At 39.4% G+C, this 18,337-nt stretch overlaps 1 protein-coding gene across 3 annotated transcripts in view; it reads left to right on the top strand.

The window, feature by feature from the left end:
- Tmtc2 (Transmembrane O-mannosyltransferase targeting cadherins 2) overlaps positions 1–18,337 on the top strand; it is a 201,239-nt gene that overhangs the window by 166,232 nt on the left and 16,670 nt on the right. For all 3 annotated transcript variants that reach the window (XR_011731088.1, XM_071772171.1, XM_071772184.1), the window contains exon 7: positions 13,979–14,223. Coding sequence is in view for 2 of the 3 variants with exons in the window: in XM_071772171.1 (XP_071628272.1) it covers positions 13,979–14,223 (245 nt within the window). In the remaining variant the exon portion in view is untranslated. The remainder of the gene's footprint in view (positions 1–13,978; positions 14,224–18,337) is intronic.

Below are 18,337 nucleotides of genomic sequence, written 5' to 3'. Positions count from 1 at the left end.
TTGCGTAAATCCGAACGACATATTCAAAGAGAGATATAATTTTGTATAAATTTATACGGGACGGTTTGCATGCGCAATGAGCTTCGGCAAATGCCGGGAAAACGAATATTTACCGCATCGGAGATATGCGGGCGCGAAACGGTGGTGAATTCGTGTTACACGATACCATGCATACGATCCGTGTACGACAATTTACTTTGACCGACGCAGAATTGGTTCGTTACGAAATGTACGCTTCTTCTTCGTATAATTCGATTTTATCGGTTGTTTACGACATCGACACCTGTTTCCTAACCGAAGCGTTTCCCATCCGGAACGAGATGAAATGATCCGTATGAGCGCCATCGAATTCGCGAAGCTTATACATCATACCAGGAAAAGAAAACGGAAGTAAACGTGAAATGTGCGCAATTTTGCGGATGTCGTTCTTATATATTAGCATGTTTCATTTTTAAACCGGAAGATCTTGCGAGGAACGGTCGTTTCTCTAAATAACTATAATCACCGCCATAAAACTTTTTCTCATTTATATAAAGATACGCGCTGGTATTTCTAAAAAAAATTTATCTTTTGAAAGAAGACTCTCTTTGCAACATTTAAGTAACATTTGGACGAAAGTATATACAGGACATGAATTACATCAAACGTGAATTCATATTTAGCATTCTGAGGATTTTATAGAGATTATAAATCTAATTAATTTCTAATACTTGATCACTCGATAATTACATTCAAATTTTCTTAGTTCGATTTAATATGTCTTTTGACAAATTAATTTTAAGAGATTGGCAGAGACAAACGAAAAGACTTATACACGTTGTATTTAGCATGTTGTCAATTCACCGTTGACATCCTAGCCAAATATTAGCAAGTTATCCAAAATTGTTTATCGCGCACGATGTGTTCTTGCATGTAAAAACGAAAGTTGTGTTTGCAAAGTTACCTATACAACGTCCGCATTTGGCAGCCCGCATTTGCGGTTTCTATGTTGACCGAACAAAAATGACCAATGCAAACAATAAACAAATGATAACCGAGTTACGGTTGACGATATTGACTCTCCTCTCTCTCTCTCTCTCTCTCTCTCTCCCCCTCCCCCCTTCCCTCTCTGTCTCTCTCGTTTCCTCTTTCCCTGTTCTCATTTTGCTTTGCTCTGCTTCAACAACATTTTTGAACGTGCAAACATCGGCGAGCGAATATTAATCACGTCTTTACTCGATATATTGACGTGCATATATAAACACTCATATATGCACACACAGCAGATGAATGCTATACACTACGAAAGTTGATTGATAAGTAAAATTTCCATTTCTATAAAAGATATATCTCGTTTGAGACGAGATAAAAACATAAAACCAGCTTCAAAATAAAGTCAATTTATTTTACATCAAACTTATATGCTTATTTTTCTACATAATCATTATGTAGGTTAATACATTTTTCAAATGCCCTATATCAATTTTTTTCAGCGTTAAAAATTATATTACAGATTACTACTTAGTACACAACAAAATAGAAAATTTTATGACAAATGACAATATTGGACAATAATGCAATACAGATTTAACTGAAATTTTGCACGCATACACCAGACACTCGAGATACTGAATGCCGTGGCCGGTTACAATATCGCCACTATTTGTGCCACGCTGTAGGAGATCTTACTTATCAATCCTTGTACTTTCATTTCGCGCGTTACACACCACGGATATCTATCGTCTATCGATTCTGATAGCAAACTAATCGGTTAAAACCGCCCTTTCGATATGAGTAATGGGGATAAAAGTTGGCACTTTAAACAAGCTTAAAAGTTGTCTGGAAAGTTTACCAACGCATCGACCTGGCTATATTGTCGGCTCAAAACGCGACACCTTATACCGAGAGATTGGAATTTATTACGGAATACATGCGAAAGCACACAGACGATACCACTCATTGAAAACTAAGCATTTGACAAATATTTTATATAGTCGTAGAATCCTTTTTTTTTTAATAATGCTAAATCGAAGTTCGTATAGGGACAAAATAATCCAGAGAGGATTGTAAAATATTCTAAAAATACTCTATAATAGTAAGATTTTTTCTGCTAGAATTAAAGAAATTTTAATAATATCCGAGATATCCCGAAAATCGGAACTTATTCGTATACTTGTTATATTGTGAAAAGCTTTGATCTTTATCGGGAATTTAGAGCAATCACATTGTATAAATTTCTTATAGAATTTATATTTCTTGTGAATGAATATTTAAAACGAAATTCGGTGGTGAAAGCTTTGATCTCGATACGTTGAAAGTATCTGGAATTATTGACAATATAGCTTTGAAGATTATGCTTGCGTATAGTAGCGTCTATATCGATCGTAAAGGAAACATTATTTATGACATTCGTTTCAAGGGCCATTGCATGTCTAGACTCGCACATAATTTATAAAATCAATCGAATTACTTAATTTGAAATATTTCGTAGAATCATTGAGAAATAAATTAATATATTATTAATCTTATTATTGAAAAATATAACGAAATCCGATTACTCTAATTACACGAGCCATTATTTTCTTTTTCATGAATAAAGATAAGAATAGCTGAAAAATATGGATGGAAATCCACCTCTTTTGTGCAAGGATTATCTGGGACTTTTTATTGAGCGCTGAAATTTAATTAAACCGCAAGGAGCAATTAAATAAACATGCGGTTTGAATTTATCCTGAGAAATTAAACCGCCTGTACACGGTTATACACGTAGTGCGCGAGAATGGAAATGGAAAGGGTATTGTACTAGAAATTTTTGACGATTATCGCACGAGGAAACTAAAAAGCTTGCTCACACGTAAAGCTTCTCCAGGGAAACGACCGCAATTGCATCTACATGCATTAGAATGTTTAATTTTATAAGACCACTGGCTAATTCCGCCGTTGGGAATAAAAAGCTGGCAAAATCTCATTAAATAAATTAGAAGTATAATTATCTTAAACGCGGAATAGCTTACATAATATCAAACGGTGTTTCGCTGTTTCGCTCAAAAGTAGAGAATAATAAGTGTAAAGAACTAAAATTGTGAGTCTGAAAAAGATACATTAATTGAAAAGACTATTCATTTTCAATAAATTTTAATATAATGGCAATAAATCGAACATTGATGTACATAAATGTAATATACATTTATTAATTATATGTATATTATATTAATTTTCTTCATACCTCGGTCGAAAGTACGTACTTTCGTCCCTAATAGCAGGGACGAAAGTTTAACATTTACTCCCTGTGAGAAGTACACGCGCGCTCTCTCTAACCTTAAACCTTAACGCCCCTTAACCTTAAAAATAGTCATCAATATTGTTCTGTCGTCAGTTAATTTAATATTAAAATATTATTAAAGTCAATTCAATAATCTAGCAAAAATGAACAATATGTCATCTGATGAATCCGTAGACGAGGAAGAAGTTATACGAAATTTCGATGCAGAAGCGCGATTGATAATAAATACAGATACGTTGCCAAAGAAGTCTGTTGATCGATACAATCTTGTTTACGACACGTATGAAAAGTGGCAGATAGAACACAAAACTTCACTGTCAAACTGTGAAGAAAATAATTTGATTGTGTATTTTAAGGACCCTTTCTGCATCGAAATTTCGTATAACTTCTTCCTCGTCTACGGATTCATCAGATGACATATTGTTCATTTTTGCTAGATTATTGAATTAATTTATTTTTACAAAATATGACAAGACTTGACTCTTCGAATGTATTTGATGCCTGCCCCCACGACCAGCAGCACTCGCTTCGCTCGTGCCGCAAATGTCGGGGGCAGGCATCAAAAACATGCTTATTAACATTTAAAGTTAAAAAAAGTAAAATTAATAACGTACTTTCGACCGGCTATGAAGAAAAATCGTATACACTACGCGGGCCAAAAGTTGAAATCTCGGTCCTGCTCGTCATGATGCCCTCGGCTTCGCCTCGGGGCATCATGACGCGCAGGGCCGAAAATTCAACTTTTGGCCCTTGTAGTGTAATATACTATTATTAAAGCTACGTAAATTATTTAAAGGGGTATATAAATCTTATCTGCATTTATTCTCGTATAAAATACCACAAGCAAAATGCCAATTAATCCGGCATTTTCCGAAGGATAAGTTTCATACTGCTAGCACCGCCGCCACTTAAGGGCTATTTCTTAAAGTTAGTCGACGCTAAAGTCGACGTATTATCATCGATTAATCAACGGCTCCGCGAAAACAAAGGGAAAGAAGCGGCGCGGTCTACTTTTTCCCCGGTCCGCAAACTTTATTCATTCGAAGTTCACTCGCTTGTCGTGGAAGTTCAGCCGATTACTGAAACGCGGATACATCTCGCTTCTATGCAGCGGGGCGCAAAAGTATATTAGCGAAGTTAAACTCGATCCCGACGACGGCGGGCCGGAAGCGAAAGAGCACAAGGAATGTTTAAGAAGTCCTTCCCTTTTAACATTCGTCCACGATGGCGGCGTCATGCAAAATACTTCGGAGACTTCGTCGCTCAAGAATGAATAGAATTTACTTAATAACCCCCGCTCTATTTAATATTAACTAATTAACGGTGGAAGCTAATTTAATTCACTTTTAATCTATAAGACAGAGAATTATTGGCGTGCTTTTTTTTGCAATTTCGTACACCGATCGATATGACGAGAGAGAGAGAGAGAGAGAGAGGAAAGATAGAAGATCTCTATTTTACAGAATTGTACTTACAGGATGCGCGCGCGCATACACACACACACACACATAAACACACAACAGAGGATACGCCGCACGCGCAACTTTTATGGCAGTTTTCGAGTGACGAATGACGCGTGCCTCTTTTTGCCGAGATTTTACGAGCAACCGCGACTTAGTTTGCGCACGGCAGCACAAGTTCAGAATACAGGCTATCTATAATCCAACAAACGGTCGCGCTCATAAATCTCGCGGGAGTATCTTTGCTCATTTATAGTTGGCTGGTCCGAAAAAGGACGAGATTAGCGATAAAAAAAAAAGGAAAAGAAAAGGAAAGAAAGTAGAGGCAGAAAGAAAGACAAAGATATACTCCTCGTGATGTTAATGTAGTTTGCCACGAGCAAGCGCGTCACGTGTGAAAGACTTGTCGCGTAGGTGAACTTCGCGAAAATGCACCCTTGTCTACAGCACGTGTGCGAAACGCTCGCTCGCGAAATGCGGGCGACTCAATTAAAGCGGCCAAGTTCTCCGAGAGTACCGAGAGAATCACGGGGCAAGAACTGCGTAAACAGAAGGCGCGGAGAGGTGTAGTTAGACATCCCTGCTTTACTTTCACAATTAACCCTCGGACGCATGAAGCACTTCCCCGCAACGTTAAATGATACATCCGCCCTCTCGGCTCTCGGAGATTCGTGAAATAGGTTTAACTTGCGGTTGCTCATTTTAATTCAACAATACCGCATTTACGGGCTTTCATAATGAATTATTAGCTTTCGCTAATCACTTTTAATCATTTTAATTTGATAGCGGCGAGAATTTCTATTAACCAAATGATCAATTAATCAACGCGCGCGCGCGCGCGTTAATCAGTTTTAGTAATATTAAATTTACAATAGTATATCTTAAATAATTGATTAACTTTGATTAATCAGGTTTAATGATTTTACAGTGAAATAAACCCAGCACAATCTCGTCAGGTAGTGAAGTCATATAAACCGCGAAATAATGATCGCTCCAATTAATATTAGTCATTGGCTTCTGTAACATTTATTTGCGTTATTACGCTTTGCATTACGTTTCCTAATTATGTTTATGCGAGATAATAATAATGGTTTTGTACTATGACAATGATATATATACATACATACGCAACATTTCAAATTTTGTCAAGTCAAATAATGAATTATAATTGCTCTTTGTGGTGCGTAGAAATAGCTCATTTTTCCAACTCAATGATTAAATGTATATAGTTTATAACGATTGAATTCGTTTATATACATGAATCAAGTGCTTTCGTAATTTTAATGTGGATGTTACTTAATTTTATAATAAAATAGCAATCAAATTTTTGTTAAATAAAAATAAATAATTAGCAATTTGTTAAAAAATCTTATTTTATACGGTAGAAAGAACTGCGCTATTTTAGAGAATTATTTATATTTTGCATTAATACATCAATATGAGATTTACTTGTGATTATCGATCATCCAGAGAAGGGAACATCTTTCGATATGGGCGATAAACGACAAATGTCGTGTCGGAGCACTCGTATTTCGCGAGCAGATTGCCCATAAATCGCGTGTTATTATCAGAAGTTCCTACAATGGCTGTCCATGTAATCTATCGGGTGGGTTCGCAAATAAGTACAACGGTTATATGGGGCAGCTCTGATGCTAGGCCGCTATTCGCGTCCTCGAATCAACGGCAAACCGGCAACCGAAAGCTACGTAACGATTCATTACAGGCGAAGTATATGAGCCGGCGCATCGGAAATACTCGGCAAGTAGGTTAACCGGACGGCTGCAATTTTAGTTGGTGTATTATTAGAAAAGCCTCCGGGACGCGCGCCTTTGTCTATAAATCTCGGGGTAATTTCAACGGATATACATATACAGTGAAATCGTATTCGCTGCGCGATCGCTCACTATATACGAAAGCAGTTTCTGGATTTCCATTAGCTGCAAAATTCTTGCCCCCGACACGAAAGCGGTTTTATCGCGTCACGATATCTGACTTTGGCGAAAATCGAACCGTATCGTCAAATGTCGAATTAACAAAAAAAAAACGTAACAGTTCAGTAAAAGTGTTTAACATTTATATGTTCGTTTAACTAGTTTAGATAGATGTATACAATTTTAGTTGACAGATGATAGGAATACGTTTAAAATTTCTCAAAAATATTTTTCCTTATAAATATCGAAAATATTATTATCATATCTTCACTGTTCCGTATCAACTGTACATCGCTTATGACTTATTCATTTCATGACATACAAATGCTGTTGGATTAAATACGTCTATTTTAGTGTTTTAGTCATGCTTGAAATATCGTTGTCAATTTTCATTTATTACGGAAACTACTGGCACCTCTTAAACATCCAGTATATTTTATTACATATAAATAAAATTATATTATAGATAATGATCCGGAACATCTAAATAAAGTCACTGGGATGACACGTATCGAATAACTTTCATATATAATATAGTTACATAAATATTTTTATGATATGCAACTTTTATAGTGATAGGATGTCTTAAAATATCCAGGATTTAGCGGCATATTCTATTAAATCTGGAATGAAGTATGTCTTTACCAGAACTAGAATTGATTGCAATCGTTCGCGATAGATCTTGTTAATGTCATGGCGGGACGAGAAAACCGAGATCCAGACTATCGCTACAGGATTTCCGTATCGCGCGCGGTTAAGTATCGTCTCAGGGCTCGAAATCGCGAAATCGAGAAATTAGTGGATCGGTTGTATGAACACTTAACACGATTGATTCCCTTGAATACGGCAATTTCTGTAAAGGCCTTACTCCTTTCGCAACCGCGCCCTTATCCCTTCCAATTTCCATCCTTGGTGCGATCACTCAAAGACAGTATACAGAGAGTTTATGCGGGAGAGTGTATATATATGTGTTTGCTGGTACATGCGCATATACATGCTGCACGTATGTATCCATTTGTTGCCTGCCCTATTCTCGACGTTCTCGAGATCATAACAAGATGATAATTCGAATCGGCTTTATGTCCAATCAGGCTGTGCTACATAATTGGACGTTATATGATGTGTATAAGAAGAACTCAAACTGTATATTTATTTAGTGATACGTGTTGTGAGCAATCAAAAATGTAAAAATGATAATTATCTCTTACAGTTACATCTAATTAATCGTCGCAACAGATAGAAAAGGAAGAAAAAAGAAAATAGAGTAAGAGAGAGAGAGAGAGAGAGAGAGAGAGAGAGAGAGAGAGAGAGATCATGATTCGCTGATATAATAAGCGTTATATAAAATTTTAATTTATTATTTATTTTATGTAATATATAAATACTGTAATTAAATTCAAATAACATAATTATGATGAGGTTAATTTAACTTAAAAAAATAAATGACGTTATAATTCATATTGAAAGCAACATATCGTCTCTTTTATTATCGGTCTTTGTAATAACATATGTAGAAAAAGATAATTATGTATATAATTATGAGGACGTTAGAAGATAAACTGAATCGTATTTTCCAATAATTAAAAGTTAATAACACAGTACGGATGACTGTCAAAAGTGCTTTTAACTAATGTAACCGGTCTAACATTTTGATCAATCAAACTTATGGTTATTACGGACAAATACAGTCAGAACGGTGAACTCATATGTTTGAATATTTTCCACGGACGTACGTATTGTTATTGGTTTTGTAATTGCTTTTAGCACAAGTGGCATGGCGCGGCGGCGGGCGGAGATTGGCGCGGGTTTCATCAGTATGTAACGCGAATCGAATAAACTATTGAATTCGAGCGTATTAATTAATTTTCATATTTGATACCGGTATGCCGACGTTGTATGGCAATTGTCAGGAATTACATATTTTTCCGTCTCGCTAATCGGCGAATTGTAATTACATTTTCAGGAAAGCCGGATGGGGCGACGGTCGACGCTTTTCATTTAGACATACCGTGTGTCGCGATAATCTATATTAAATACGCAAATTAATTGTTTCATCCGAATTTAATCATTTACTTAATTAATATCATGCAACGGTTGAAGCGGTTTGAAATTTACAGATTGTAATAAAGCAATCTGCAATCTCGCGATACGATGATTATCGAGGCAAGAACAACTGTTATGATGCGAAATGAAAAATAAGAACTCGTAAAAACAAGATATTAGACAACCAGTTTTAGGTCAATAATCTGTTTAAGTGTGGTTCCTGGCTTGGTTAGTTTTCCATTACCGTATACCGATGACAATCGCGATCGAAACAACCATCGGTCTTCTTAGCTCAGCTTCCAGCATCCACGCTTCAGAGAATCCGGTGCGATTTCACGAGCGTATGCACACGCATCCGCGAATCGACCATTTACTCGTGTACACGCTCACCGACACACACTCGCGATCTCTTTACCGTGTCGCCGATCGATAAAGGTCGCTTTCTCGCTCGCGCACGTACACGCACATTGCATCTGCGTCTCGCTCGTGCACCCGAAGGCACACGCAGTCACGTACGTCAGACTGGATATACGTATTGCAAGGTGCGAGCGCAGCCTGTGGCAGCTCTATCCACAAATTGGCGACCGATCGAGCCACTAATTACTCGAACCGGACGTGTTTTAAAAGCTGGACGGTTACGACCGATTTACGGGACCGCCCGAGGCAGAAAGAAAGCCGGGAGTTGCGGATGTACGGTCTCCTCACTCAATCCGGATCACCGCCGAATGGTCCATTCGTCTAATCGTCCATTCGTGTTTCAGCACAATGGTCACGCGTGCGATTTGGACCGCGCGAATATACGGGATGTGTTATATCCGATGCGTGTGTGTGTGTACGTGTGTAAAGTTTTAATATAAAAGAAATCAAAGAGAGAAAAAGTGAAGCTGACTATATCAATTCTATGAGTTGGACATTTTTGAGATATAATAATATCTTTGAAATATCATTGCGAAATATCTCATAAGTGAATTTATCATTTTCTAGATTTTGTAATCAATTTCCAATTAATTTTACGCAAATGAATAAAACTAATGAACTCTATCCTTTCCTATATTCAGATTTTAGTAACAAATAAAGATTTGTGTAAAAAGAATATAATTAAAGAATATATAGATATAAAGATAGATACATAAAGATCTTATTTAATTAGAGTAATTATTTTAGGGACCGAGAACTTAGCCATTTCATTGAATGTAATCTGACGAGATTATTTTACAACATTTCTACTCTGGTAGATAAAACAGAATATGTGTAGACGTTCAAGTATAGGTAAGCCATTATTGGTGGTCAGACTGAAACAAAGCGGGGTTTTAGGTAGTAAGAAGAGTTCAGATAGCAGCTCGTCCATTGGCTCGTCGTAATTGTTTACTTAATGTTTAACTCGTTCAGAGTTCGGAAAGTTTTCGTCCGGAAAAACAGTCGCAATCTTGAAATGGTGTATGTGCCGTAAAAGGAGCGGCCTAATATTATATACGCTAATGAGATGTATATTTTCTGGTCCACGCGATTCTCTTCTTCTGCTTCCTCCCTTTCTCTGTCTCTCTCTCTCTTTCTCACTCTCTCTCTCTTTATGCAACAGCAACGAGCATTTCCGGCAATGAGTCACAGTCGGATGCGTGCGAAATTACATCGCCATGCCGCGCGCTAAATTGTCTCGTAATCTTGAAACTAACGTTTCAACGGTCAACAGCTTGCACCGCCAGCCAGTACTTAACGGCCGCATTTAATAACTAACGGGACTCGGCCGAGTCACTCCGCGAAAGTTTGCCTCTACGTTTTGTCGCCCTAACTCGCGTCGAGATCCGTGCAAGACGAATCTTTGCGTTGTCGGGGACATACGCCAGTGTAACATTTTAGAATTATAATTTGGAACTAAGTAATTAAAGCCCAAATATTAAAGAAAAATAATTATTACAAAATATTTTATTTTTAAATATTTAAGATTCGCATTGTTATCCATTACATAAATGCATGTATCTAAAACAAAATTTTATAAGGCTTGACAAAGAAATAAAGTATCATTATTACTTTTTCACTGTTGCTTAAATTGTAATTTCTAGCAACAGTTTATGGAAAACGAATAAAAAAATCTATTGTCCTATCGATCATCGCGCGCGACGGCGTAGCCGTCGAATTGAAACGCTTCGCTTTCACATTCGTCGGTGCAATTAATTTTTCTCGCCGGCGCATAAATCGAGCCGCGCGACTTCTATGAATAACAGGGCCCGCCGATGCGCCCGCTTTTGTCTCGCAAGATCAACGACGCTATTCGCGCGGCCGAACATCCCGCGCGCCCGCAACGAATTATCGCGCGAAAAACCAGCGCGTGTCGCGAACGATAAATCGAAGGGGGCGTCGGTCGTGTGCGCCATCGATCTTCGTCAGAGCGACGCGCGGCGCCCATGCAGCGCGTGATGCAGCAGCGAGAGGAAGGCGGGCGTGCCAGGAGTCAGCCAGGTTAACCAGAAAATTGCAAGGCACACACAAAACTCGGCTGCACAATGGAATCTTAATTCCGCGAGAGCAGTGGAGTTGAATTCACTTCGAAACCCCCCCACAGCCCACCCTCCCCCCGCGCGCCTCCGTCATTTCCCTTCCTCGTTCCCTCTCGCCCGTCGCGTCTTATTCTCTCTCTTTCGTAATTAGGAAGCAAACAGAGCGGCGGTCTTGCCAAGTTGGCGGAGTCGGAGATGAAACAGCAGTTTCCGTCCGCCCATCCTTCTTCCGCCAGCGCCGTAGACCCCCACGGGAGTCTACAATCCCTCTTACCTCCTTCGCCCGTTCTCTTACCTATACCTATACCCGTACACCCTGCATATAGTTCTCTCCACCCCAAATCCGCCATCACATTTTCCGGTGTGTCGACGGGCCACCTGACTCTCTTCTTCGACTCGGTACGATTATGTGGAAAGAGCGGACCGCAAAAGGCGGACAGTATAATTCACTGCCAAACGCAGGCCACCGCAACTGCGCGTTATTTCGCCTTCTTTTCCTGTCTTTCGTTCTTTTTACGACGCGCCGCAATATCCTTCCGAGATAAAGAGAAAGAGAGAGAGAGGGAATAAATCCGATGCGAAAGATTGAGAGTAAGTCCATTTTATAGCCGCCGTTTCGCGAGGTGTACGATCTTCGAACTTTTTACGACGTAATTATCTCGCGCGTGTCGATTGCTGCTGCTTCTTAAACGCTGGATATTTCCGAAACGCGCTAGAACCAAAATGCAGGGAATTTATAGTGATATAACTTGATAATCCAAACTGATTGCGAATTTGATATTCTATTTGACGCGCATGTAGCGATAAGAAAAACATGATCGCGTAAAAGATAAGTTGCGATAACTGTAATATCGGAACATTCCGTCCTTTAATGATGAGGTAAAATCGTATTCCAATTTTACTACTTTAATTTCGTATTATATTTCTCTCGCAATATTTTTCTCTTCTCAGCAGTTTTCTAACACTTTCATGACTTCATAAAAGTACAACTATTTTTTTCTGTTGTGAAAACAATAAATTCGAGCAAGAAATTTACCACAATCTACTTTGAGAAAAATACATACTATCCATCTACCAATAATGCGCGTTGATTATATAATGTAAGCTGTTAAAGCGTAATCTTCTTCGTATAATAACGCAAAGGTTAAATAGCGCAAAATCGAGAGTGGAGTACGGGCGCGTGCGCGCCCGTTGCGAGCTTCGTCGCATACACATTCATCCTGATCCGGGGATACAGGAAGCTCGGCACTCTAATTCCATAGAGTATCCCAGGAGAGCGGCGGCGAGGAAAATGGATTACTCGACACCGCCGCCGGCCCGCAGTCGCCTGGTTCTTTATTCAAAATAATACGAGGCACGGGCACTGTTCACGAAACGCGAGTCTCGACCGGGAGAACACCATTCTGATGCGTCCGATCTTCAATCGCGACAGTCGGCATAGTTTTTGTTAATCAAAGTCGTAAAGGCTCCCACTCATTCTCTGACTACTCAAATGGCGTGATAATTTTCACCCACGACACATCACGGACTGCCGTTAAAATCGATAAGATCGCATTCGCGAAGAGATCGAAATTCATCAACAAGAAAGAAGTAAGAACGCGCGAGCGTGTTCGGGAGATAAATGGTAACAGGTGGTATCCGAGCGTACCGAGTGTAATAAGTTTTCACGTAGACTAAATGCGAACCTATAGGGTACGGTCCGGCTTTTACGGCCCACTATTTTTCATTGCCGCTTTTCCTCTCATTCGCCGAAGTCTCGAAGTACAATGCGATGGATTATTGTTTCCTTTCTTGTTCTCGTTAAATTACACGCGTTTCTTCATTTTATATTGCCCTTCACATTTATCTCTGTTTTATTTATTTATTTATTTATTTCGTTAGAGGTCTATAATAAAATTGTAGAATAATTGACTTTGGACAAGAAAATTCTCATTACAATAAAATTATCTCGAACAGTTTTATATTAATATAAAGTTCGATGTTTCGGATTGTGTACACAATTTTTATCACTTACTGTTATAAACGGATTAAAAAATAAATGTGGAGGTGTAAATGTGGAAGCGAAATCTGTAAAAAACTTGGCCGCTCCTTATTTTAGATTGAAAGTTTCCCTAGTACATAATCTCCCTTATCATCCTTGCGGCTTGCGAGAGATTATGGCAATTTTACTTGAGCGACAAAGCGACGTTCCAATCCCAAGGCCTAGAAAGTTAGTCCTCTCGAAAGGACTTTTTTAATTAAAGTTAGAAATAAAAGTGTCGAGAAAACGAAATGCCACATCTAAAGTTCTCAGTCTCTGCCAGGGCAAGACTTGGCCCATAATCTTTTTAGCTCATGGAATCATTCTCCATAATCCAGCCAAAAAGGCAAGCCCGTTATCCAGCTCTTCATTATTCACTTTCGTATATTTCAAATACTTCCAAATTAAGAATTTTGAAGCTTTGTTTAAAACAGTTTAATTGTTTTAGAATTTTAAAGAATTCATAATTAGTAATAAGTAGAAAGTGTTTAAATTTTTCATTTTTAACTACATTTCTTCTTTAAAATACAATGTATACGAAAGAAAAATAGATATAAATATATGATGAATTATATGCATTTGAAAATATATGTATACAATAATAATACAAGTTTAAAGAATAAGAAAACATGATGCATCTTGTAGGATTTAGCCCACATATCCGACCACATATACGTAGACTAAATCCGAGGTTAAATTCTCCGAATATCGACAGACTCTCTCTAAACCTACACACATCTCACAATCCTTATCATTTGTCTTTGCAGAGGCTTATGTGAATCTGGGAGCCGCGTTGATTTCGGTCGGACGGGGCACCGAGGCAGCTGCGGTTTTGCGCGCCGGTGCATCCTTGGATGGCTCCGGTCTGAAGGACAAAAGGGCTCACGAGGCGGCCAGGGTGCAGGCCCTCCTTCAATTAGGCGCGCTGTATGCCGATCAGGGTAGATTACAAAGAGCCCTGTCGGCGTACAGGGAAGCCCTGCGTGCCCTACCGGATCACTATCCACCTCAGGTTAGTAGTGCGCGCCGCGCTTCCTCTTCATTACACCACTAAGGCGGAATAACTTGATGCGCGCGAGAGAACTATGAATACTTGGAGCGCGAGAAAGTGCCTTCGAGGGCGCGTCTCCGTTTAGCTTCGAGCGATTTATGTAGCTTCTCTTCCCCCTTTGCGTTTCCCTACCCTTTGAATAGAGTTCGTCCTCTCTTCCGCTATCTATCTCTTCGGAAATTATGGAATAATGAAATTCATATCGCGGTTATCGATTACCCCTATATCAATACAACTTGCGTACTGCTAATATTTGGTTACACCGACAATCTAATGTAAGAGAATCCAAGTACATTTATCGAGGATGTTAGCAAATGAAACTGAACTTGAATAATTACTTCGTTTGACCGAAACTGACTGGAGGCCAAGATCTCGAGATACAAATTTATCTCATCTTTCGACAAGAAATATCGTCGTGCGGATTGTCCCCCTTGCAGACACGGTGGTTAACTGTAAAAACGATTTTCACGGACTGTTCTGTCTCTCGTCGATTGCATTCGGTCGATTAACAAACCGGGAATGCGGTAAACCACTCCGAACGATAACCGAGAGTCGTCTGTAAGAAAGTAATCAACTCGAAACAGATTTCTGATGTTTTCGTCCTCTTCCCTTCGGCTGCTAATTGCTTTCCAAGATTATTACTACCTTCGGTTCGCCCGAGGCAATTCAGTATCCCCCACTCAATCATCGTCTATACCACATAGAGCGATACACTCTTTGTCTCGCTTGTTCTTTTGTCCTGCTTGACGATCATAAAGAACAGAGGAAAATATATTTTCATGCTGTAGAACACCGTACATAAAATAATTCAAAAATGCTAGATATAACTCTACATTTAATTTTTACGTATATGTATTAACTAAAATGAAAAATCAATAACAATTTAGCAATTGCAGAAAATTGAATAAAAGTAATATAATAAGTTATTGTTTTAAAAAATATAGATGAAAAAGGAGAGAGGGACGAAAGGAGGAATCGAACGATGACTCGAGACGATGAAAGTATCGATATTTCCAAACCACCGAGTACGTGAGCGATGTTGTATTCCCGGTAACTGTCCTCAGTAGCCAGAGTCGCTTTTCCGGTTCCTCCTGTCCCCCTTGAAAAATCAGGAAAACGCCTCTCGCGATCCACTTACTCGCTCCCTTCCTCTCCCTCTTTCTCTTTCTCTCACTTTCTCTTTTTTTCTCTTCCATCTCTGAAGCAACCCCCGACCACCCGCGTTGCAACGACGTACGGAGCGAACTTCCCGCGAGTTTCTCTCATAGGGTGGCTTTACCGCCGTCGTCTGACTTTTTCTCGCTTCTTTTTCTCTCCCTCTCTCTCTCTCGCGTGCTCGCTCTCGCGCCATCTTTTTCCTTCTTTTCCGTTTTCACAATCCACGTCCAACTTTTTGAACGTGGCGCAGGCGAAGCGACAACATCGGATCGCACCACGACCGGCTCGGCTCCTCTTGCGCCCGGCATCGACGCCGAAGCGAGAAGTTTGCATTTTTACGAGACGCTCCGCACCCTCCAGCGTCCCGTCGAAACCGACCGACCAACCGACCGACCGACCAACCGACCATCCGACCAACCGACCAACCTTCCTTCCTTTTCCGTTCTCCCTTCGTTTATACGTGCCGTGCCGTGCTACACAGCGTGGCAGCGTTTTGTTCGGCGCATCGCCGTGGAATTCCTGCGCGACAATTTATTCGAAAAGTATTTTTCGTCTTTCCGTGGCACTCGCGCCGCTGTAGGTACGCACATGGACATCCTTATGTGTACGTATGCAGGTACATATGTGGGAGCATATGCAGCGGATGCGCCAAGAAACTGCGAGACCTCGGACGTACGAAAATCCACGATATTTCCGCGAATATATACGTTGACTATCCTGCGCGCCATGAACCTCGTTACGTGTCGAGATAAAATTGTCTAAGTCTTCGTCTCTACGCCCGGAGAGCCGTAAACGCAGAACTTTATGCTCGGCATTAACTAACGCAAATAATGCGTCCGACAGATTTCTACAACAGAGATCTCATAAACACAAAATCCATTTTCAAAACTCGGACGAAAGACCGAGTTTCAAATCATTTTGTTAACAAATATGATCTATTTGATGCAATACATGCGAACATATTCCAAATCTGTTGCATTCTTGCTTTTAAATATTAGAAGAGATTGTTATATTACTTGCTTTATATATATACTGACAAGGAGAGATTATAAGAGGACGTGGTCCTCAGGGATTTCCATAATACTGTTTGTGTGGAAAAGCTTTGGTATATTTTTATTGAGCAAAGGGAGAAACCGCGCTTCTCACAAACGTTTTCGAAAAAATCAAAGTTTTTATTTTATTTATTTTCTATTAAAAATGTGCATTTTCCTTTTTTTACCCCCTTTTAACCCCATTTTAATTTAATGTTAATAATAATAAACATATTAGAATTTTTACTTTCGTATTTTTCAGCATTTTTTATATTGAATTCATATTGAAGTGCATACACTGAACGATTGTACCTCTTAAAATAAGGGCACGAAATAATAACTGGTCTCGGCAGTCGTGTTACTAACCGATTTGACATGAAAGCGGTGTTTGTCGACCGTGAGTGACGTAACAGTTGCAACGTCCAAGTATGTATTCTATGCATGTGTCAAATGCAAAATGCATCTATAGTTACCGGCACGAACGCGCTTGAACGAATCGCGCGCGTATACGCCCGCGAAAATACAGAAGGAACTGGAAGGAAATAACCGCGTGATTAAAACGCGTATTTAATTTGAACGAAGCATTTCTCCGTGTACAACGTCGCGACGTCATTGAATAATGGGCGCCTTAGAAAGTGCCCGCAAAACGAGAAACGGCACCGAGCTTCCCTTAGAGAAATAGTTCCATACGCGCGCTCGCGCTCGCGCGCGCGCGAAATTAGGATCGTTCATCTTAATATTTCGCTTTATTCGCTCGACATAATTTCCCATTCGAGCCTCATGATTGGCAATCGCGATAAAACGGGAACGAGGAAGATCGCCGACATTGGCACGTTTCCACGCCAAACTTTTCCTCGCCATGCAGTTATTCGCGCCGTCGCGCCCCGCGTTCACCTAATTGATTAAATCCTGTCCCCCTCTCTGCTCTTTCTCTCTCTCTTTCTCTTTTCTTCTCTCTTTCACGCTGGACAGCAGAGAATCCGAAATATCTGATATTACACAAATTGAAATTCCTCTCTTTGAAACTTTTTACATTCCGTCCTCGTCCTCGTCGTCGGTGACGGCACAGTTTCATTCGAGTGTCAGACGTAAGTCGTAAGGACCGTCCTTCCCGTGGAAGTGCTCTCTCTCACTTCCGGAATGACTATTTCCGGAATCGAAGTTGAAGCGAGAAAGCTAAAAAGGAAATCGTTATAAAAATACCGCAAGTCGTTTATCCCGCCAAAGTTTCGAGTGCATTGCCGCCGTCTCGCGTATATGCATGTAACGAGATGCTTCGTAAGTGCTGCAGCGTGATTCTGAAATCGTATATATTCCCGAAAGTTTCAAGAACATAATCCAGCACCATTCGAAATGAGAAATTTTATTTCGAGCATGAATAATGAATGTCACTGTAACAAAGATTAATTTAATATATCAGTAATATTAAAATTTCAAAAAAGGTTTATTCTCGTATCTTAAATATATACAATTATTAACGATAATTTATTTTCTTGCATCTCTCTTTCTTGGTGAAAATTTGCTCGAGCAATTATTATCGCATACATCATACTTGAACGATTCCTTCAGATGATTGTATTTTTCTTAATTTATTGCAAGAAATAAAAATAATCATTTTTGCAATATTCAATCACTTAAAATAACTCGTTATCAAATTCTAAAACTTTGTTTCGTTTTTAACATCGTCAAGACAAACGAAACTATCAAGCTATCGAGTTATTGTTTTCACAGCTAATTCGATCTATTTTGACCCAAATAATTGATTGACCTTTTCCTTATTTGACACGTCTCGCAACTTATAAAAGAAAAGATTTTCTGCTATTTTCCGCCGTATTTTCCGCGAAGTCAAATTCGGAATTCTGTTATTTCCGAAACGGGTTCACCAG

The sequence above is a fragment of the Temnothorax longispinosus genome, chromosome 1 (genome assembly GCF_030848805.1).
Source record: "Temnothorax longispinosus isolate EJ_2023e chromosome 1, Tlon_JGU_v1, whole genome shotgun sequence".
NCBI lineage: Eukaryota > Metazoa > Arthropoda > Insecta > Hymenoptera > Formicidae > Temnothorax > Temnothorax longispinosus.
Note: the sequence above shows the minus strand (reverse complement) of the source record. Positions and strands in the feature narration are given on the sequence as shown.